At 45.8% G+C, this 23,151-nt stretch overlaps 1 protein-coding gene and 3 non-coding genes across 6 annotated transcripts in view; all 4 read left to right on the top strand.

Moving 5' to 3' along the window:
• LOC120049714 (apoptotic chromatin condensation inducer in the nucleus-like) overlaps positions 1–23,151 on the top strand; it is a 28,405-nt gene that overhangs the window by 852 nt on the left and 4,402 nt on the right. Inside the window, exons 2-14 of one of the 3 annotated variants that reach the window (XM_038996071.1) lie at positions 710–775; positions 1,056–1,167; positions 2,022–2,095; positions 2,264–4,768; positions 5,260–5,333; positions 9,678–9,801; positions 14,775–14,820; positions 18,527–18,678; positions 18,848–18,979; positions 21,873–22,053; positions 22,177–22,322; positions 22,575–22,682; positions 22,891–22,998. In XM_038996071.1, the coding sequence (XP_038851999.1) occupies positions 710–775; positions 1,056–1,167; positions 2,022–2,095; positions 2,264–4,768; positions 5,260–5,333; positions 9,678–9,801; positions 14,775–14,820; positions 18,527–18,678; positions 18,848–18,979; positions 21,873–22,053; positions 22,177–22,322; positions 22,575–22,682; positions 22,891–22,998 (3,828 nt within the window). Of the gene's footprint in view, positions 1–709; positions 776–1,055; positions 1,168–2,021; positions 2,096–2,263; positions 4,769–5,256; positions 5,334–9,677; positions 9,802–14,774; positions 14,821–18,526; positions 18,679–18,847; positions 18,980–21,872; positions 22,054–22,176; positions 22,323–22,574; positions 22,683–22,890; positions 22,999–23,151 lie in introns of all 3 variants that reach the window. The other 2 variants (XM_038996072.1, XM_038996070.1) reach the window with 2 other exon arrangements.
• Positions 499–617, top strand: LOC120050178. Its single transcript, XR_005477181.1, has one exon. It is a non-coding gene; the product is annotated as a small nucleolar RNA U6-53/MBII-28 (small nucleolar RNA).
• On the top strand, positions 1,591–1,709 carry LOC120050177. Its single transcript, XR_005477180.1, has one exon. It is a non-coding gene; the product is annotated as a small nucleolar RNA U6-53/MBII-28 (small nucleolar RNA).
• On the top strand, positions 4,881–4,999 carry LOC120050176. The gene has a single exon (XR_005477179.1). It is a non-coding gene; the product is annotated as a small nucleolar RNA U6-53/MBII-28 (small nucleolar RNA).

The following is a 23,151-nucleotide window of genomic DNA, read 5'->3' as shown; positions in this document are numbered from 1 at the left end:
GTTTCCTTTGCTTGTGTTATTACAATTTCCTGTGTGTGAAAATGGGCTATTCTTCTCCCGAATTTCCAATTGAATGCAAACTAAAGGTTTGCTGGCACTATAAATTCAATGACCCGAGTCGAATTGGATTTACGCATCGCCGTGCAGCTTTGCCCCTCCTATGTAACTGACATCGACCGATCCCTTTCGCTTCTACGTTCCCTATTTATATGGAATAAAAACGGGTTTCTTCATTAGAAGATAATATCCATGCAGAGGACAGGACAGAGAGAACGAGTGTTTTGAGACCCTGCTTCCGACCACGATGATGACGTGTTGGGCATCACTTGCAGCTGCACAGAAACAACTCCAGCTGGAGTTGGCATAGGAATAACGGGTTGTTGTCCTGTCTATGGTGCTACATTTATCTCCCTTATTTGTTGACTGATTTCATGTTTGTGCTTGGAATAATTTGGTTAGTTTTGCTACAATTTAAATGTTTAGTACAGTATTGCTACTCTCCGATGATGATCCCGCCATGCTAATACTGATGCACCAGACTGACGGTGTGTCTCTCTGGGTGCAAGTGAGTTAGCCTCACCTTCTCATACTGACTGGATCAGTGTGTGCTGAGGAGAATGAACAAATAGCTCTTACTCACCTACAATTTTGTGAAAATACAACAGCATTGTGGTGTGTGTTTCAACCAGTATTTTGCTCTCTGTTTTAGGCTCTAATGTTGGAGAATCTTCAGAGGACCTCCACTCCCCATATTGGGCTCCAGCCCAACTCCCAGGTAAGAGCCCAAGCAAAACGCTACTGATTGGAGAGTCAACACTAGGTGGGAGTTACCTGATTTTACATTTTCAGTCATCTGTGTGTTTGACCAGAGATGTATTTTGTTTTTACCCTCAAATTGATTAGAACATACAGTATTTCTACCTGTATCGTTACATTTAAGGTTGTGTCTGTCTTCTATATTTTTAGATTGGGGTGAGTCCTGTATCATTAAATTACACAGATAGCCTTTCCCTTCCTGTTTTCTAATGTTGTGCCTATATCCCATGTGTGTTTAGATTGGGGAGGAGATGAGCCAAAACAGCTTTATAAAGCAGTACCTGGCTCAGCAGCAGGAGCTCCTCCGCCAGAGGCTGGAGAGAGAGGCCAGGGAGGCAGCCGAGGCCGACGGTAAGACATCCACAACAAGGCTCTAATATCCACACTAGCATACACTACTTAGCATGGAATGCTAGTGTGGAGTGGGCGTTGGAACATAGTCCCAGTCTGTTCCAATATCCACACTAGCATACTACTTAGTGTGAAGCAATGTTTTGAGAATGCATTCTAAGTGGTATGCTAGTGTGGACATCTCTCTACCTGAACAATGGACAAAGGCCCCAATGCTTCATGCAGTTGGCACATGTATGTCTGGATAGATAGTGGCACAATAGTGTTGTTAACAATGGTATACACCTGAATGGAGGGCAGTTAGATTAGTGCCATATACATCTGCATATGGATGTACCTGAGTGAACTTCTCATCAGCATATATGGATAGTGGGCCCATCTCAGGCCTCTCACACCATGTTATGTCACCCAAGTCCTTATTGTCTCCGATGATGATCCCGCCATGCTAATACTGATGCATCAGACTGACAGTGTGTCTATCTGGGTGCAAGTGAGTTAAACTCACCTTCTCATACTGACTGGGTCAGTGTGGGCTGAGGAGAACTACTAGGAATTAACCACGATTCCTACTCTAATATATTTTACTTAAAAGGCTACATATAACTTCTGTCTGTCAGTTTCATTTATTATTGTATACCAGTTTATTTTGGTGAGTGAGCAGTCTTTGTTTACTCCATTCCCAACTGAGTTGTAGTGCAGAGTCTGGAGACATCCCAGTTCCATCCTTTCTAAATTGGCAAAAAGCTTATTTTGTTGTCAAACAAATAGTTTGCTGCGTGGTCTTTTTGGGGTAAACTCTGACCCCTGACCTCTTACCTCTCTGACCCCTGACCTCTAACCTCTCTGTGAAACAGAAAGCCCAGCGGGCCCTGAGGAGGAGGAGCACACAGAGGAGGGCAACGACAGCGATTCCTATAACCCTGACAAGGTCAGTAGTCTACACACAGAAAGTAGCAGATGACGCTAAAAAGCCAACCACATTTGAACGGTCCTCCAGATATATGTATTCTCCTATAAGTTATATTGTTCGTATCAGCCTAGCTAACAGTCAACATTTTTCTCTCTCCTTCCCCCAACCTCTCCTCTCCCACCCCAGCATCGCCCCATGCCCTCCCAGCCCCCACTGACCCGGGCTGAGGAAGAGGGAGGAGGGCCAATGATGATGGGGCACCAGGGCCAAGGGATGATGATGGGGCACCAGGGCCAAGGAATGATGATGGGGAAAGGCCAGGGGATGATGTCCCAGGGTATGGGCCAAGGGATGATGTCTCGCAGACCAGACTTTGGCCCAGGCTCTGTGCCTCAGGAGTCTTCTGACGCCCCCGGAGGTCCTGGATCCTGGATGCAGCAGCGTCCCTCCCTCCAACATGGCCTCCACCACGAGGAGCCCACCACCCCCTCCCCGCCACGAGCTGTGGCCTCCCTGTCGGTGCGCGTCCTAGGGGACCCTGAGCGCCAGGGCCTGCCCCCATCCATGCCCCCCCGCGCCCAGACCCAGGAGAAGGAAGGCACCGCCCCGGCGGATGACGACCGACCCGCCCACTCTGTCCTCCACCTCAGCCGCTCCGCCCGGGCAGCAGCTGGCAGTAACAGTGTCCAGGAAGACTGTGACGATGATGATGACAGCAGTGAGGAGGATGAAGATGAGTGGGGACCTGCGGTGAGGAGAGGGGGCGGTGGCGGAAGAGGGTTAGCCCCTCCCCCCCAGCCCCAGCAGCCTTCCCCCAGCGTCCCAGCCGCCCGAGAGAGATCTAGACGCAAGCTTCAGCCTCCGCAACACATCCCCCCTCAGCAGGTAGTACACCAGCCCCCCATGCAGCTCCGCCAGCCCACCCCGCCCCCCTCTCCACCCCCAGAGCTCTCCTTCCCCCTCCCCGACACCCCCAAACAGAGCCCGCCTGACATGGATGAGGAGCCAGAAGGAGCAGGGGCTGGGGTGTCCGTCCGTCCCCTTCCAGGTGGCCTCCAGAGGCAGGACTCTGACTCCAGCTCCCGATCCAGCAGCCCAGAGCCCCGAGCCAAGCGACGACCCGGACCCCTCTCCTTGCTGGCTCGCAAGATGGCGTCTGAGGGCGCTTACGGGAAGAGAGGCGACGGTGCGCCGGCAGACGGCCAGACAGGTCCTCGAGGGGAGGCTTCCAGACCAGGAGATGGAGTTGGCAGCAGCCCAGGAGCTGGAGCAGGACCGGGGGTTGAGGTGGTCATGTTCCCTGGGGCTTCTATCACCCACACAGGAGGCAGCAGCACAGGGCACACAGGATTTGTCACTGTACCTGAGGTCCCTGCACCAGTGGTTATGTTTGGATCAGGAGCCCAGTCCCATCCTCTCCCTCTGCTGTCTGTGGCAGCTGTCCCCAGCTTAACCCTCACCACCAAGCCCCAGGGTCCATCTGGAGAGACGGCACAGAAGAAGACAGAGAAAGAAACAAAGCAGGCGGAGGAAAAGGAGAGGAAGATGAAGCAGGTGGAGAAGGAGAGTCACCTGCCGTCATGGCAGCGTGGACGTGACTTGACGCTTCCATCTGCGTCTCCACAATTTGGGTCTGGGGGTTCAGAGGAGTCTGTGATGGACCAGGGAGACACTCCGAAAAAGTCACCCTTCGGCAGGGACAAACCCCTCTCCTCCGCTCCCGGCTCAGCCATGGCGACCACCAGCTCCCCGCCTGCCATCACCCCCAAGAAGCCCCGCATGTTCTCCGACACCTCTTCCGGCTCCATGATCTCCCCTCCCAAACCTGTGCAGCAGGGGTCAGTGGTGGTGACCACCCCAGGGGAACTCCCAGAACCCCATGGTGTATCTGAGAGACCCCAGGTAGTCCTTGTCTCAGGGGCCCAGCAGCACACAGACGACACCATGGAGGTTACCGCACTGAACAAGGTGTCCGTAGAGAAGCCTGGATGGAAAGCTGGAGGAGACGATGAGAAGATGGAGAAGGAGCGTGCCAGCCTGGCGGAGAAGGAGCGTGCCAGCCTGGCGGAGAAGGAGCGTGCCAGCCTGGCGGAGAAGGAGCGTGCCAGCCTGGCGGAGAAGGAGCGTGCCAGCCTGGCGGAGAAGGAGCGTGCCTGCCTGGCGGAGAAGGAGCGTGCCTGCCTGGCGGAGAAGGAGCGTGCCTGCCTGGCGGAGAAGGAGCGTGCCTGCCTGGCGGAGAAGGAGCGTGCCTGCCTGGCGGAGAAGGAGCGTGCCTGCCTGGCGGAGAAGGAGCGTGCCTGCCTGGCGGAAAAGGAGCGTGCCAGCCTGGCGGAGAAGGAGCGTGCCTGCCTGGCGGAAAAGGAGCGTGCCAGCCAGGCGGAGAAGGGGACTTCTAAACCCGGGGAGACCAAGAGAAGGGGACCTGAAGAGACTGTTGAGGTTGAGCCCATGGGACCTGTTCTACCCCCTTCTTACCCAGGTAAGGGAGAAGATGAGAGGAAGGGGAAGGAAGATGAGAGGAGGAGGAGGAAGGAAGATGAGAGGAAGAAGGAAGCAGAGCGAGGCAGGCGTGGGGAGAGGGTGAGGCACAGGAGGTCATCTCCCTCTAGTGGTGGCGACTCTTCATCCTCGGACTCTGGATCCTCTTCGTCACGTTCCTCTGGCTCCATCTCCTCCCGGGACAAAAAAAAGGTTAGTGATTGGCTAATCTGGATGTCAATCAAATCTTTCTCTCTGCAATGACAATCTACCATCACAATCCAGTGCTAGAGCAGTGTACACATTAGTTCTTGCTTATGCTTCTCTCCGATGATGATCCCGCCATGCTAATACTGATGCGCCAGACTGACAGTGTGTCAGTGTGGGTGCAAGTGAGTTAAACTCACCTTCTCATACTGACTGGTTCAGTGTGGGCTGAGGAGAACTAGTGAAAGATCCTTCACGACCTGCATATGCCATGCTTATTTATTCTTATTTTCCACTAACAAATAACATAACCTCTTTCCTCATATAATCATCCTTAACAAATGCCCATCTTTCTTGTCTAACTTTTCTTTCTTGAATCACATTGACTTGATCTAAAAGTGGCTTCTTCTTTTTGTCTCTAACATAACACGTTGATATTTTGCTATATATTGCCAATTGTCTGTGATTTGCTCACTCTTTTGTTTGTTTATCAGAAGACTGGCACAGGAAAAGGAAGAGGGGATGAAAAGAGAAGACTGTACAAAGGAGGAGAGAAGAAACAATCTGCCAGGTCAGCCATAGTACCATTTTGAGTTGCTCTCACACACACACACACTCCTTGCTGTTCTTTGCACGCACTAACGCACACTTCACATAAACAATCCTTGGTGAGGTGCTCACATTTTCCCACCTGCACTTTCTCATGCATTATCGATTGTAGATATTTCTGTATATGCACTCAGGCTCTGGTAAGGGGAAGCTTCTGCAAACCTTTCAAAACCAAGTGACATTGTGCTCACGGTGTTGCTGATATAGGTCTACACAGATTCACAAAATCATACTCCATCTCACACCTGTCTGTCACTTAATTCATTTTTTCCCACAAGAACTGAGTACAATCCTGAATGCCAGTTTGTAGGTTTACACGCACAAGAAACATGATTGAGGTGCGCGCACACTATTACCACCTGCAACAGTCCATATCATATAATCTATTCCTCTCCCAATGTCTCTTGTCTCTGCCGCCATTATTATTTTTGTCTGCAATGTGAATGTGTCTTTGGATGACTTGAACACATGCTGAACACTTCATTCTGGTCATTGAGCCGTGGAGGATTGGACTCCAGGAGTGGATGGACGTCGCAAGGTAGCAATTGAGAGTTTAATGATTTATAATAAAAGCAGGAAGCATCATCAGAAAACATGTGTGGATGTGTGTGTGCGCAGATGTATACTGTATGTGTCTTGTCTTCTCATGACGTTTGAATGTCTATCAATGACCATGAGTGAAGTCTATGTTTCATGGGTTTTAATGTGTTTTGATGAATGACAGATGTTTTGGCTTGACTTCTAGTTTGGAGATTTGACAAGGATAAATTGGGAAGAAAATGTTAAAGGTTTCTTCCATATAAAGTTGATAGTGTAAGTTGACCAGAACATCAACCAATATTTTAGCTTTCTACATTGTAGCTATTCTACTACTCCTTGCCTGGAAACCCGACGTTGAATTGCATTGAATTCGATGTCTGACAGAAATTAGCGTTTGAATCAGGAAAGTTTCCTCACAAGACTTCTACGTGCCAGAAAGTTGAATACAATTCTATTTTGAATGTACCTTTTGGCGGTGGGAATGTGAGAATATATGCACAGGAAAGAATAATTACATATTTTTCAAATTGCGTTCAGATTTCTATCACCTGAAGCATGCGCAGAACCATGTAAACACGTGCACGAGCTCGGCAAGTATACATACGTCTCGTGCATGTATTTTTTAAATCTTGTGTCAATGCTTCAGGTGAAATCTGAAAGCACTACCAGCGCTTTAACACGTTTGTGTAGTTATACTTATCTGTGGATATAGTCTCACATTCCCACTGCCAAAAGGACCAACGACTACATGGACAACCGGTAAAGCACGTTAAAATATTTTATTAAACGTTCTGGCTTGAGGTCGTGAAAGGAAACTTAACTGATTCAAGCGATCATTTCTGACCAATGTAGAATTCAATGCAAATCTACTCCCAACTGTAAAGTTGTTACAATATAGCGTTAGCTTCTCCAGCAGCGTTGTAAACAATCAAAACGCTTACTCACACGACTAGATATTATAGAAAAAGGCAACGGTCATTGTTAGCGATATCCTTGGGACGTCCCAACTCTTCACTTAACCCCTACCATTTTACATTTCAACGTCCAATTATTTATATACACTGATGTCTGACAGGGGGCGCTGTTTTGAAGCCACCGCTGCTCCATCTTGGCACTCCCCCACCGTTGTAAAAATATATTTTGAAATTGTCTACATTTGTTTTTGCCACTTAATCTATTAGACACCTTCATGCATATTTTTTTGTCCTATTACTGTCCCCACTACAACAACAAATACATGTAATTTTGTCCTTGAAACATTTGAATTGAAATGCTGTACAATTCCTATGGAGGACTGCGCCAATATGGCCGACCGATGGCTTCAAAGCCTCTAATTGACCAATGCATAGCATTCGCAATACAGGGTGTATATACATCATTGATAAAGTCAGAGTTGGGACATCCAAGGCAGCGGCAAAGATTGCAGCGGTAGTCGTATTTCTTGTCAGGCGCCCAATGCGGCAGTCCCACAGCCGGTGTGGCTTTGGCCATTATCTATTATTGACAAGATGGTCGAGTGACCACTAACAATGGAAGTGCTTGTCCTCAAAGATGGATGGCAGGTGGGATCATATTAGCCAATAAGGGCAGATACGCGTGTGAACAAGAGGCACAAATCTGATTAAATCGTTTTTTGATTTTGTCAAACATTACACCCATTGACCTGTATACACACATTTCCAATTTCGTGGTATTATTTTCGTGGTTTGGTTTTGGGTGGAGTAAACCCTCTCGCTTCTTCCTCTCTGCCTTGGCTGAGAAGAGAGACGGGTCCTCGCTCTCTCACTCCTCACACTAATTTCCCCTCCCGGCTCGCTATCCAATATGGCCGTCGTGAGTGTATTGCTACTCTGATACCGTCGCAGTGCACAAACCCCGCAGCCGCATAAGGATTTCTCCTCGATTTTAATCCACGCTATACCGGTGTAATCAATTACGATAGAGCGTTGGCTGTCGGGGGTTCCAGCCCGGCAATATGCTGTCAGAAGGCAACAAAAACGGGTAAGATAGAGGGGTTAGGCATTACATTGCTAGCTGCTAACGTTACCCTTGGTTTCATCGCTAGTCGCTAACGCGCTGATAGCTTGTGTCATGTCTCAAATCCTCCTTCAACCTGCTCGTCTGGTGCCTTTTATATTCGGATTATGGCTAAACTGTCGTATCATGCGTTGTCATGGTCAGTTATTGACGTGGTCGTTTGATTATTACATACGAAGTGTGTTACATGCGACCTGCACGTGAGTCTCGCTCTCCACGTCCACGGGGGGTGTGGATCCGATGGCCTCGTGTTGGGGGGGAGGGGATGGGAGATACCGGGGTAACTCCGTGATCAATCATGTTTTAAATCTTGATTACCAAATATATTACACGGATAAAGAAGTAGTATAGCTGGTAGTGGTTTGATTAAAGGCGTAATGGTGAGAATCATGCAGTAGCAGCGTTTAATTTTATTAATTAAACATCGAATGACTTCCTCGTTACTCTTGACTGTCATAACATGTTTTTCTGGTGTGTACTAAAGCTCACCTACACTCACTGTGAATCCAATGAATGTTTAGAGACCATTTTATATATCTCAATGATAGAGAAGCTGACTGTCTCACCTTATGAATCAGTGTGTGTGTATCTCAAATCACACGTATCACTGGTATGAATCTATAGATAATATAATGCATGAATCCAGGGTGTATTCTTGATTTAATTGTCCACTTAACATGTCGTTTTTTTATGCTCCTTTGTCTTGAGATAGATGGCATCAGACAAAGCCATGTATAAATATATGGCTCTGGTGTCAGATTGTTAAGCGAGATGAGTTGTGATGTTAAATGAGCAAGTGTCACCATGGGAGATCATTAATACATAAGACATCTGTTGGCCATCAAGTCGTTTTCGTGTGCCCTTATGGTGTGACATACTTTTCCTTCTCCCAACTGGCAAGGCTTACTGTTGATGAGACTGTCTCATGCGGGTACCACATGTACAATCAATGCTGAATGTGTAGCAAAGATTAAAGATAAAAGAGGAAATTTAAGAAAAAAAATAGGGGCCTCTCTTCGTGAAACACAGGGGCAGGTCCTTACCCCAACACACACACACTCAATGATCACTTATGGGACCAGCTGCTCCTGCACTGCTGCCCCACTGGGGTCGAGTTCTAGTAGACATCTGGCCCCTTACAGGCCTCAGATTGCAGGTGTGTGTTTTTTGAGGGGGTAGGAGACACACACATAACAATTACTTTGTTTTGGTGTGGAGGAGGTGGAAGGCTTGAGGATGCAATATTGAAGATTTCCAATCAGTTGGCACTCAGCGATGTTATGACCCTGAAAATTATCACCTCAATGTGTGTTTTGAGGTGTATTTGTGACCCCGGCACTGGGTGTCAGTTGGCTGCCTGATGGTGTGAGTAAGTTATTTATAGTACACTGTCCCAGATCACTGGCCTTAACCAACCTTTCCCTTCTCTCTCCCTCCGTTTCCTGTCTTCTCTCTCTCGTCCTCCATCTGTCCTCTGTGTGTCTCCGGCTCTCTTCTCCGAGGTAGAGGTAGCCTCTCATCCATCTTCTCTGCTTTTTAACGAGGGACACATTTGAGTTACTTCATACCTGATTGTCTCTTCGATTCTCATGGCTAATGAGAGTTGGTAGGACAAGAGACCACAGATGTAATCTATGTTTAGATTTTATGACATTTTCCTTATTCAGATCTTTGTATGATAATATTCTCTCTCTGCCCCACACTCTCTCCCTCCCTCTTTCTCCCCCAGGGAGGTAAAGCAGTCTTCCCTGTCAGAGCCATCTGGCCCTATGGAGGTGGAGAGGCCAGACCCAGGCCAGACCCAGCCCACCCCCGTCGGAGACCCACAGAACAGTGAGGGCTGCATGGAGGAGGTAAGGCCGCTGAGAGGGAGGGGTTGGGGACTGGGAGCAAGGGGGGGTCCGTCAGTGGATGTTTCAGGAACTAACCGCCCTCATCCTATGGCTTAAGTCTGGTACCGGGTGAGTCCCAAATGGCACCCTATTCCCTACATAGTGTACTACTTTTGACCAGGGCCCATAGGGCTCTGGTCAAAGGTAGTGCATTCGAGGTAATAGGGTGCCATTTGGGACACACACAGTTATAGAGAGGTACTTCTGTATGTGTCAGGGTAACAGTGAACGACCATACTAATGTCCTTGTAACTATGGCTTAGAGTTAAAACACCCATAGGTATGGGACTGAATGATCTCACCTCTCCTCGTCCTTTGACGGAGTTCGATACAGCCATTCTTTGCAAAATACACTCCCACACAGAGGTGCCATACACACACACATTATTCTGTACTCATTATTTTCATAGAGCAGTTGCCTAAGCGACTGGACTGCAGGCGGTTCATCCCTAATGGGGTGTGAAATTAGATGTTAACTCCACACAGACTGCATGCATGCTCCACATCACGATGTTGTTTGGTCAGTGTGGGTGTCTGTGTCAGTGTGGGGTTGTGAGAGGGTGAGTAAAGTTAATCTACAGTCACATTCCTCCTTATCACAAGCTAACGTAAGACTCACTTTCAGATAAATATACATACATTTTCACTAATCCTATAATGGCCATACACAGTTTTGTAATAATAATTCGAGCCATCAAAGGGAAGCAGAGTTAAATGTATTTGGTTGTCCATTTTGGAATTAGCAAACACCTTGACTACTTGAGTGCATTGCTGTAAACCAGCAATGCACCGTAGCTAATAGGACCCTCATTTTGATTGATCTACCATGAGATAACTTCTGAGAATTTTCTGCTCTTTTACATATTGCAGATTATAAGCTAATGTGATTTGGTATTCAGCGAAATAAACCCTTTTGAAATGGCTCACCCTCACTGTGTGTGTGTGTGTGTGTGTGTGTGTGTTTGGGACCATGACCTCAGGGTTTGCATGAGTAATAGCCCCTGACAGAGCATCAAGGCTCTCTCCCTCCTCTCTCTCTTTACCTCCTTTTTGTCTCTCGCTCTCCCCCTTCTCTTTCCTTCTCTGACTCTGCTTCTCTCTCTCCACAACTGACTCTTGCTCTCACTCTTTCTCACTCTGTTTCTCACTCTACTGATGATCTCTAGCTCTCTTTCCCTCTCGCGCTCTCTCTGGCCTGACTCTGTCCATCTTTATCTCTGTCATTCCCATGATCTCTTTATCTCTCTTGGTGTGACTGCTGTTTTAAAACCCCATTGATTGCTTTGTTACGAAGGTGCCCATGCCTCTTCCATTGTCCCTAATGGTACCTGCGTACTACTACTCCAACTTCTGCCCCGCTATGCTCAAGCGCCTCGGCTGTACCTGATCTAGGCCCCAGAGTGACAGCTACTACTACACCACATCTGACCGCACTGAGTTAGCCTCAGAGAGAGAACCAGGGAGCCAGAGCCTGCAAGGCCTCCCCTCTAAGCCTCCAGCCAAGACCAGCGCTGAGCCATAGAGACAAGCTGAACTACCAAGGCCTTCCCTAACCTCCAGCCAAGACCAGTGCTGAGCCAACCACGGAACCAGAGGCTGAGCCTGCAAGTCCTCCCCGGGACCAAAGCCTCAACTCCAGCCCAGCCCTAGGCCAACCACTGGGCCTGAGCCGGACCCACCAATGTCCCGAGCTGAGCCAGCCAAAACCGGCAGAAACACAACAAACCATGAAACCACAACCAGCACAAGAACCCTGGGGAGGGAAGCCTACTCACTGGACTGCCTGGTGGAGAGAGGGGGAGGGGGACGTTGTCTCCTGTTGTCACCTTCCCTTTCTTCCGCCATTTTGTGGAGGAGCTACAGCTACTCTCCACACCCGTACCGAGAGAAAGAAAGTGGACTACGTACTCGTTGCAGACAAGATGAGTCCAGAGGTCTTGCTACTTCCTGCTGTTTATCCCCATGTCTTCCTTCCAGTCTGCCCCTTACTGGTTGAGAGGACTGTAAATAGGCAGATGATTTCTGCCTCATTGACTTGAATGAACTGGAACCACCTACACACTTATAAGGACCAAACCGATAATCGGAAACGACACCAAGTGGACTTTTTCTGACACCTCTCCTAGCTATGTGTCTTCAATGTAGACACTCAAGTGGATTATTGAAATGGACTTAACATGTTTTTGGACAACATCTTTTTTCATAAAGACATTAACCTCTGAGTGCAAGAACTTATGGAACTGTTTTGTTACTGTGGGCCCTTTTGTTGGCTCTTTCCCCTGTTCCGAATGCTCCTATTGGCTTGACCTGCCAGGCCAGCAGCCAACCTGGGCCTTGATTGGCTGGTCAGCCTTTATCAGACTGCTGGATCTGATTTGAACTTTTCACCTGCATCAAAGATTGGGGCAAATTTTTGGGGCAAATCTGGTTACAGTGCACACGCAGAATACGTCATCAGGTTGTGTGCTTATAGCCTACATTCTGAATTGACAACTGGGTGTTTGTCAAGACATCTGTAAGAGACTTTCAAAGCTATTTATAGAACATCTCCTCCTCACTGAACCTTTTTATAAAACTACTCGAGGCATTATGGACGTGAACTTCAATCCGTGGTCTCATTGGACTATTGGTTATTACACCATCAGAGACTTTTCAGCTGCAACTTTGCAAGTCAATACTTCACACAAATTCTGTCATGACATCAGGGGATCCGATTTGTTTATATTGGGACCTCAAACGTTTTGACCCCTTCTAACCATATTTGTCGCTAAACCAACCATTCAGGAATCCCTTGCCTCACAAGCTAAAGGCAAAATGACTCTTTATCAAGCAAAGCACCAGTCAGTTGAGAAAAGCCCTCTTCCCCCTCCCGTTCGAGGGAGAGAAAAAACAAGTCCAAAGCTAAGATCACTTCCTGCCTGCCGGCTAATCACCATTCAGCACACTCAAATCGAGTCCCGCCCTCACTCCTCTGCCTTCTCTGATTGGACCCTTGTTGCCTAGATACAGTACACACTGCCGTGCGGTTGGGCCATAGCCAAGCCAGTGAGGAATCAGGTGTCGATGGTACCAGGAAATGACTTGTCATTTTTCTCTCTATTTGAGATGTATTTAACTTTTTTAAATAACTTAAGTAATGTCAGATAGTTTCTTCTCAGATCTGTTTGGTCATTTCAAGACAGGAGGATTGACTTCATTTTGTTATGTGTAACTCAATATAAACCTTTTTAAACTGTCATGATTACTGCAGTTTCAAGTTGATAAAATATCCTAATTTGATATGTAGCCTATCCTAAGTGTCTGCATGCATTTCCTGGCAGAACACCATTCTTTATTTGAATCATCCACTGAATTGGATCTGCAGTATCAGCCTAGACCTGCTCAGGGGTCTCTGGTCTGACAGACGAGGTCTCCAGCGCCCACCCCTCCACCTCTGTGACATTGAACACTCCGTCACAACCCAAACACTGACTCACACCATTGTATGTAGATGTTTAGGCACCAACACAGGCCCTTGTACATTTTAAGGGCAACAAAATGTAAGGTCCATAATGAAAGGGAAAGGGGGATATCTAGATAGTTGTACAACTGAAATGTCTTCCGCATTTAACCCAACCCCTCTGAATCAGAGACTATATATACTGAACAAAAAATATAAACGCAAAATGTGAAGTGTTCGTCCCATGTTTCATGAGCCGAAATAAAAGATCCCAGAAATATTCCATACACACAAAAAGCTTTTTTCTATGTTGTGCACACATTTTTAAACATCCTTGTTAGTCAGCATTTTATCATTTGTCAATATAATCCACCCACCTGACACGTGTGGCATATCAAGAAGCTGATTTAAACACCATGATCATTACACAGATGCAAATTTTGCTGGGGACAAAAGGCTGCTCTAAAATGTGCAGTTTTGTCACAACCCAATGCCACAGATGTCTCAAGTATGTCCAAACGGCCTCACAACCGTAGACCACATGTAACCACGCTTGGGGGGTGTTGAGGAGTATTTCTGTCTGTAATAAAAGCCCTTTTGTGAGGATAAACTCATTCTTATTAGCCGGGCATGGTTACCCAGTGGGTGGACCCGGCTCCCAAGTGGGAGGGCCTATGCCTTCCCAGACCCACCCATGACTGCGCCCCTGCCTAGTCATGTGAAATCCATAGTTTAGGGCCTAATTTATTTATTTCAATTGACTGATTTCCTGATATGGAACTGTAAATCATCAAAATCTTAGAAATTGTTGCGTTTCATTTTTGTTCAGTATGATTTATAAAAGATATAGAGTTACAGTATAGTCAGTCTCTCTGCTTACCACACACAAGAAGAGCCAGACATTAACGATTAGCTCAAGGTTATCCTCCTGATCTGAACATTATCATCCCCGACCCAGATTCCATGAAGATGCATTAATACAGTTAATGTCAGTCTGTCTTATACTCAACCAGGTCTCTACAGTCTAGCAGAGGAAAGCTTGCTGATGCCTTAAATTAGACCCTTTTATATAGCATATTCTATGCACTTGGTTTGTCCTCAGTCGGTACTACACCCACACCACAGCAACACCGCAGTAGGAGTATTTTTTACACCAACACACACCAGTAGGAGTATACTTTAGATGTCTAGTGATTTAAGTTGCAGTGCTACACTCACACTTACACATGGTAGGAACATATTCATTCGTCTTAATCTTCTGGTGTCTTTGAACAAAGGTGGAGGCGAACGTGTCTGGAGTTTCCCTCTGTATCGACCAAGCCCCCCCCCCCCCCCCATCTTCTCCTTATGTGGTTTAATAGGAGCCTGTCAGACAGTTCTCTCCCTCTCTATCTCCCACCTCTCTCTCTCTGTGTTTAGTATGTTGTCTCAGTATCTGGGTCTCATCTCACCCCACGCCCCTGGGGTATCTGTTACATCCTCTCTCTCTTTCCAGAGCACCACTCCTAAAGCGTTCGCTGCACGCAAGATCTCCTTGACCAGTGAGTATTACCAGTTTGGCTTACTGTTACCTGTCCTGTACTGGATCCCCTCTAATCTAGACCGTAGAAAAGAATCGCATCAGTCTAGATACATTCCAGGCCGCGGGTCCCGACAGATCATTGCGGCGCGTCAGCATTTTTCATGCTACGGGCGGTCATAAGACTACTTTTGGACAAACATTTCTTGGAAATGGACGTCTTTCTGCTTCGTGTGCGTTTAAACTGGATCGACCTAAAAGCACATTTGTTGCATTATTCACACACACACACACACACACACACACAAGTTCAGTAGCCTACCGCTCCTTCTAGTTGGGTGTGCGGGATCTAGTGCGCCTCATTGAAATAGAGTAAGCTGCCTAGTGACTATGCATGGGTGGAGAATCACATGGCAGTTATCGTTCCAAGGAAATTCACTTCAATATGATTAGACTGTAGTTTACTAGTGGCTGTAAATAAATATTGTAAATCAAATTGGATTTGTCACATGCGCCGGATACAACAGGTGTAGTAGACCTTAGTGAAATGCTTACTTACAAGCCCTTAACCAACAGTGCAGTTTTAAGAAAAATAAGTGTTAAGTTAAAAATGCAAATAATCTGGGTATCCATTTGAATAGCTGTTCAGGAGTCTTATGGCTTAGAGGTAAAAGCTGTTAAGAAGCCTTTTGGACCTAGACTTGGCACTCCGGTACCATTTGTCGTGCGGTAGCAGAGAGAACAGTGTATGACTAGGGTGGCTGGAGTCTTTGACAATTTTTAAGGCCTTCCTCTGACACTGCCTGGTATAGAGGTCATGGATGGCAGGAAGCTTGGCCCCAGTGTTGCACTGGGCTGTACGCACTACCCTCTGCAGAGCCTTGCGGTCGGAGGCCGAGCAGTTGCCATACCAGGCAGTGATGCAACCAGTCAGAATGCTCTCGATGATGCATCTGTAGAACTTTTTGAGGAGCTGAGGACCCATGCCAAATCTTTTCAGTCTCCTGAGGGGGAATTGGCTTTGTTGTGCCCTCTTCACGACTGTCTTGGTGTGTTTGGACCATGATAGTTTGTTGATGTGGACACCAAGGAACTTGAAGCTCTCAACCTGCTCCACTACAGCCCGTTGATGAGAATGGGGGTGTGCTCGGTCCTCCTTTTCCTGTAGTCCACAATCTCCTTTTGTCTTGATCACGTTGAGGGAGAGGTTGTTGTCCTGGCACCACACGGCCAGGTCTCTGAGCTCGTCCCTATAGGCTGTCTCATCGTTGTCGGTGATCAGGCCTGCCACTGTTGTGTTGTCGGCAAACTTGATGGTGTTGGAGTCGTGCCTGGCCATGCAGTCATGAGTGAACAGGAAGTACAGGAGGGGACTGAGCACTCACCCCTGAGAGGCCCCCATGTTGAGGATCAGTGTAGCGGATGTGTTGTTACTTACCCTTACCACCTGGGGGCGGCCCGTCAGGAAGTCCAGGATCCAGTTGCAGAGGGAGGTGTTTAGTCCCAGGGTCCTTAGCCTCTTAAGGATTGGTCCCTTTTTTTCCTCTTCAACTTTCGTCTAAAATGACATACTCAAATCTAACTGCCTGTAGCTCAGGACCTGAAGTAAGGATATGCATGTTCTTGATACCATTTGATAGGAAACACTTTGAAGTTTGTGGAAATGTGAAATTAATGTAGGAGAATATAACACATTAGATCTGGTTAAAGATAATACTAATACGTTTTAGGCTGATCCAATGAACCATTGTATTTCTGTTCAAAATGTTGTATCAAGACTGCCCAAATGTGCCTAATTGGTTTATTAATAACTTTTCAAGTTTATAACTGTGCACGCTCCTCAAACAATAGCATGGTATTATTTCATTGTAATAGCTACTGTAATTTGGACAGTGCCGTTAGATTAGCAAGTATTTAAGCTTTCTGCCAATATCTGATATGTCTATGTCCTGGGAAATTTTCTTCTTACTTACAACCTCATTCTAATCACATTAGCCTACGTTAGCTCAACCGTCCCGCGGGGGACCCACCGATCCTGTGGAGGTTTATCTTAGTGATGAGCTATGAGGGCACTATGGTGTTGAACGCTGAGCTGTAGTCAATAAATAGCATTCTCATGTAGGTGTTCCTTTTGTCCAGGTGGGAGAGGGCAGTGTGGAGTGCAATAGAGATTGCATCATCTGTGGATCTGTTGGGGTGGTTTGCAAATTGGAGTGGGTCTAGGGTTTCTGGGATAATGATGCTGATGTAAGCCATGACCAGCCTTTCAAAGCAATTCATGGCTACAGACTTGAGTGCTACGGATCGGTAGTCGTTTAGGCAGGTTACCTTCATATTCTTGGGCACAGGGACTATTGGTATTACAGACTCCATCAGGGACAAGTTGAAAATGTCAGTGAAGACACTTGCCAGTTGGTCAGCGCATGCTCGGAGTACACGTCCTGGTAATCCGTCTGGCCCTGCGGCCTTGTGAATGTTGACCTGTTTAAAGGTCACATCGGCTACGGAGAGCGTGATCACACAGTCGTTTCGGAACAGCTGATGCTCTCATGCATGCTTCAGTGTTGCTTGCCTTGAAGTGAGCATGTAAGTTATTTGGCTCGTCTGGTAGGATAATAGAAAGAAGTGGAGGGAGCCCGACCAACGTGACTCGAGGTGCAATAAAACAAATTAGATTGAAAAGGAAAAGGAGCACAGGCACCATGGTGAGCGAGCGTTGCGCCTTTTCATTTTCAATAAATCATGAGTACCCATTTATTTGTCTCTGCCTCCAAATCTTCCTCTTAAAAGGTAGGCTGTATCCTATATGCAAAACCTAGCTTGAGCAAGTGTCCGCTGTCGGCATTCTTGCTGCTGCTTCAAGTTCTGCAGCCATATGTGCGATCAGGTGCGTGTGCAATTAGCCTCTGCTCTCTTCAAACTGCGTGTGTAATACCGATAGCCATAATGGGCCACGTGAAAAACTGGTAATTTAACATATTTCTTAGGTTATTTTTGTGCCTTTTGATATTGCCTATAGGGTGCCAAATTCTACGGACCATGGCTGGCAAGTGAGTTGTCACATATGCCTAAAATAACATTGTGGGACTGCAGTTGGGTTTGAGACCAGTTCTTGTAGCGGGTGAGAGTCGGACAGAAAGCCAGCGGTTGTGGGCAGGTGCGGTTTCAAAAGCTGCGGGCGCAGCAGGATGAATAAATCAGTCTCCTGCCGACCTTTTAATTCCACTCTCAGTCGAAAGAGAAGCCATAGATTAATACATTTTGAGTAAATCATGGTTCCTCTGCCCAGATTAATGTTGGTGACACTGGTGTGTTCTCATAATGGAGTCTCTGTCAAATAATGTTAGTTTTCCTGATTCATTAGGAACTAGATTCTTACCTCAGACAATCATAATTCTTATGTCTGTAATTCAGTATTCCCCCTGCTCCCTTTTGTAACTTTTATTCTTCCTTATTTTCCCCCTCATGTTGTGCAGACAATATACTTACGAACATGCTAAATTACAGTACAACGGTACCAGTACTCCTTTTGTATGTATTTTTATTGTTAATATTTCAAAGTCGATTTTTTTTTTATAGCTAATTTGTCTTACATTTTAAAATCTGCTTTGTTGAAAGGGCTCGTAAGTACACATTTCACTGTAAAACTCGACACCTGTTGTATTCGACGCAGGTGAAAAATACTATACGAACCTATACTATACGAACCATGTTATTCATCCTCTCAGCAGGCAGTAAGACGTCTCCAGAGGGAGGAGCAGCAGCAGCAGGGGGGGAGGCAGAGTCCGGGACCGCCGCTGGGAGGAAGAGGAGGTGGGGATCCAGCACGGCCGTCAACGCCAAGAAACCATCCATCAGCATCACCACCGACTCACTCAAGGTACTGTACATGGCAGCACACACACATACGCACACATACAAACAGACAGGCACACATTCTGAAGAAGAAAATAACATCCTAAAAATCCCTGTTTCAATTCAGACAGAACATGGGTTCAAAGTTGTTACATTCAAACTCATTGTCCTCCTTTCTCCCCCTCTCCTACCAGTCTCTGATCCCAGACATCAAGCCCAGTCAGGATGCTGTGGTGGATCTCCACCCTGATGACATCCAGTTGTCTGGGGACGAGGACACCACCAGGGAGGACAAGGGCCTCAAGATCAGACGCACTGTCACACAGGTGGGGAAAGGGGCCTGGGGAGTGGATCAGACAAACTTTAATAGGCTACTGAACAATACATTTTTTTAACCTTTATTTAACTAGTCAAGTCCGTTAAGAACAAATTCTTATTTACAATGACGGCCTACCGGGGAACAGTTGGTTAACTGCCTTGTTCAGGGGCAAAACGACAGATTTTTACCTTGTCAGCTCAGGGATTCGATCCAGCAACCTTTCGGTTACTGGCCCAACGCTCTAACCACTAGGCTACCTGCCGCATAGGTGTATATCATATGTGTGTACCACAGATGTGTATACAACATTACTGTGCAGGCCACTCAATGTAATTGCACCACCATAAATTGATCATATCTGGAGTGATATTGGTATATATAGTACATTTAAAACTAGGTTTCGGTTTTATTTATTCGCACCAAATACAAGTGAAAGACAAAACGGTACAGATAAAAAAAAAACTGGTGAAAGGAGAGTGCAGGAGAGGATAGAAGCCCAAAAGGGCTGATATGAAAACCACACCACAAATATAAGTTAAAATAAAGTTTGTTCAATCAGTTAAACAAGCATATTAATTATAATTGTACATGATATACTCAGTATACAAGAAAAACGTTTTATTATGTGTGTGAGAATTAGGCTAGATGGAGGGGATTACTGGGTAGTTTGGTTCGTCAGGCTGACCCCCAGTCTTCACTTGAAGTTATTGAGGGATGAGGAGGTTTTTGCAATATGAAGGTAAGAATTCCAGAGTATGGTACCTCTGTATCTGGTAGTCAATTCTCTATGTCAGGTGTGGCAGTGGGGAGGGTGAAGGTTATCACAGTGTCTTGTGTTATATATATGGATTTCAGAATGAACCTGGAAGAATCCATTGAAGGGTTTAGGTATACTGTCTGTGAGGTATTTGTAGATGAAAGTACATAATTGGAGTACATTAATATCGTAAATAGACAAGATGTTGAGTTTCTTAAACAAAGGTGCAGATGGAGCCAGGTAATTAGAGGTGGCTAGTCTTGCAAATGTATTTTGTATGATGAGCAATTTGTGTAGGTAGGAGGTATATGTACTGGCTCAGACAATATTACAGTAAATTAGATATGTTTAAATTAAACTGTAGTCTAGAGTTAGGATGCAAGCCTGATGAACCAAACGGCTAATCTTTCTGATGATACCAAAATATATCATCGCTTTGCTACAGACAAATTGAATATGATCTTTTCAAGGTAACTTTTCATCAATTAGACTCCGAGGAATCTAGTGGATGTGACTTGTTCCATGTCATTCCCACCAATTGAGATTCTGGAGAATACAATAGTTAGATTAAATAAAAAACATTTTTAAAGATAATTTATCTGAAACATTCAGAAAATTTGGCCATATCTGAGTTGGTAGATGCACAACTGTTTGCATAAACAAATTGTTCTCCATCATAACTATATAACCAATGATATGTATAATCATGAAAACCGTAGTAATGCAATTTAGAAAGTAATATTTCCTGATCAACCGTGTCAAGGCTTTGGATAAATCTAAAAAGATGCCAAAGCGTGTATTCATTGTTAAGGGCTGTATAGATCTTATCCACAAGTTGCAAAAGAGCCATATCTTTGGAGAAGTTTTTACGAAAACCATATTGTTGATCATATAGAAGTGTTAATTAAATGTTTCAACATTTTCTTATATACCAATTCTGAGGATTTTAGAAAAACATAGTAGTACAGATATTGGGGGATAATTTGCAAAAGATCTTGGATCCCCAGATTATATAGAGGGGGATAACTTTAGAAAATTGTCAATCTTTAGGAACAATACCAGTTTGCATAGATTTGGTGAAGATATACATTAGAGGCTACTGCTGATATCTTTAAGTTACCAATTACCTCAGGAGGATCAAACTGAAGCAGAGAAGGGAAATGGTCCTTAATGCAATCCACAGGATTTCCATCCGTTTTTTTCAATTTGGCCTTTTTTTTCTTTTCGTTCTTCAATTAGTCGTGGCAGCAGTTCCTTTCTTTTGAGGCAAACCTTTTCAGAGAAGTCTTCATTGATGAAGATGTTGGTTTCCTTCAGGCACTTGGCTCTCCTGAGAATCTCCTCCTTGTCTTTGAACCTGAGCAGTTTCACCACTATAGATCTGGGCCGTCCATCAGGGAAGAAAGTGACATTCCTATGCGCCCCCATCTCCATGAGTTTAGGGTCCAGTTTGAGTTGATCTGCCAGGAGTTTCTTGCCCTTCGGTGTCATGCCAAGTTTCAGTCTTAAAATCCTCAATTCCATCTTCTTTTAAATGATTTATAAATTTTTTAAAATTATGTTTTTGCGCCTCTTAGTTTTCGAGGTATTCTCCTTTTGGACGAGTGCTTGTCAAGTGTTTGGAAAATTGCTAAATCCTCAGACATGGTTTTGAATGCAGTCTGTCTGGTGACATTCACGCCCTTTAGCTCCTCCACCTCTGACTGCGTAAACTCCAAACTGTTTAAATTCCATGACATCCTTAAACAAATCATCAACCCTTTTGTTGGTAGAATCCATAAAGATTTGCAGGACAGACTTAGTTATTTTTTAAATATCTTTATACAACTCTTTTTGTTGATCGAGTTCATGGAGTAGCGTTTGATACGTATTCCTATTCCACATTGAGCTTTGGGGTGTTTTTTTCTGTCTAGCATAAGCCAGTGCTGTTGATACAAGGTATATGCTGGGCAGTAAGCCTAAACACTGGTCGAAGATGCTTGGGAAAGACAGTGGTAGGAGCATTCGCTTACCCACGGAACGAGCAGCGTGAACGAGCATCGTGTGAGGACGGAGACAGAGTTTTCTTTTTATCGACAAACCAACATTTATTCTTACACACTTGAGCTATATAGTGATTAAGTTGTCTCTTCTCCATTCATAGGTGGTCCCAAGTGAAAACCAGGAGAATGGCCAAGGAGAACAAGATGAAGATGAAGAGGAGGAGGAGAAGAAACAGGAGCATGACAGAGAGAGGACACAGAAAGAGAAGAGGAAGGACAGCTACTCAGAAGACACCATGGAGTCTCAGTCCTCCGCTACGCACGACACCGACGCTAAGAAAGGTAACTGAAGTGTAACACCGTCTCTCCGGCTAATATGAATATGACACTTCTTTCTAACCACTATCTTCCTGCCCCGTTCCCCTTGTTTTTCCCCTTCTCTTCAAATCAATCTCTCTCCCTCAGTCACTCCCAGTGATACGCTGGTGCGTCGCTCCATCAGCCAGCAGAAGTCAGGTGTGTCTGTCACCATCGACGACCCGGTTCGCACCGCCAAACAGCCCTCTCCGCCCAGAGGCAAAGTCTCCAACATCGTCCACGTCTGTAACCTGGTGAGTTCAGAGCATTGTCTTTAACCCACTCATTTGAGTGTATAGGATATATAAAAGTAGATCTTGGGATAAGGTTGCTCCTAGTCACTGATCAGTTTAACATTTTTAACAGTTTAACATTACCCTAATGGGTAAGGTTAAGTTAAACGGATCCTAGATCTGTGCAAAAGGGCAACTTCTACCTTGAATCAACATCATGAACTGAGTGACCTGTGGCCCTGACTGACCTATGACCTCTCTCCTGTCCATTAGGTACGACCTTTCACGCTGGGTCAGCTGAAGGAGCTGCTGAACAGGACAGGCTCAGTGGTAGAGGATAGCTTCTGGATCGACAAGATCAAGTCTCACTGCTACGTCACTGTGAGTAACTGTCATTGTCTCGTTCTCTCTCATACCAGTTTGTCTCTCACTATCATTGTAAGTGTCAAGTCTGTCAGATAATTAATTCCCAAATTACTTAATTGGGACTAGAGAAACTGATGGCTTTGAAAGTCCATGCACATCACACTTGTTTTTCAAAGAACTGGTCATTGTTCTTTGACCTCTCTCGCTCTCTCTTTCCTCCCAGTACTCCAGCACAGAGGAGGCTGTGGCCACACGAGCTGCGCTCCACGGGGTGAAGTGGCCCCAAAGCAACCCTAAGGTTCTCAGTGTGGACTTCTGTGAGCAGAACGAGGTAATTCTGTCCAACCCTTTCACACCCAACAGGGAACAACTGGACTAGTACTAGTAAACACTAGGAACATAGGAATATTAGCTCTCATGGACTAATGGGTATCTATATAAACTAACTTGGGGAAAAATTGCTGGCGCTTTGTGTGTAGATCTA

The sequence above is a fragment of the Salvelinus namaycush genome, chromosome 6, assembly GCF_016432855.1.
Source record: "Salvelinus namaycush isolate Seneca chromosome 6, SaNama_1.0, whole genome shotgun sequence".
Classification (NCBI taxonomy): Eukaryota; Metazoa; Chordata; class Actinopteri; order Salmoniformes; family Salmonidae; genus Salvelinus; species Salvelinus namaycush.
The sequence above is the reverse complement of the archived record's forward strand: the minus strand, read 5'-3'. Positions and strand labels throughout refer to the sequence as shown.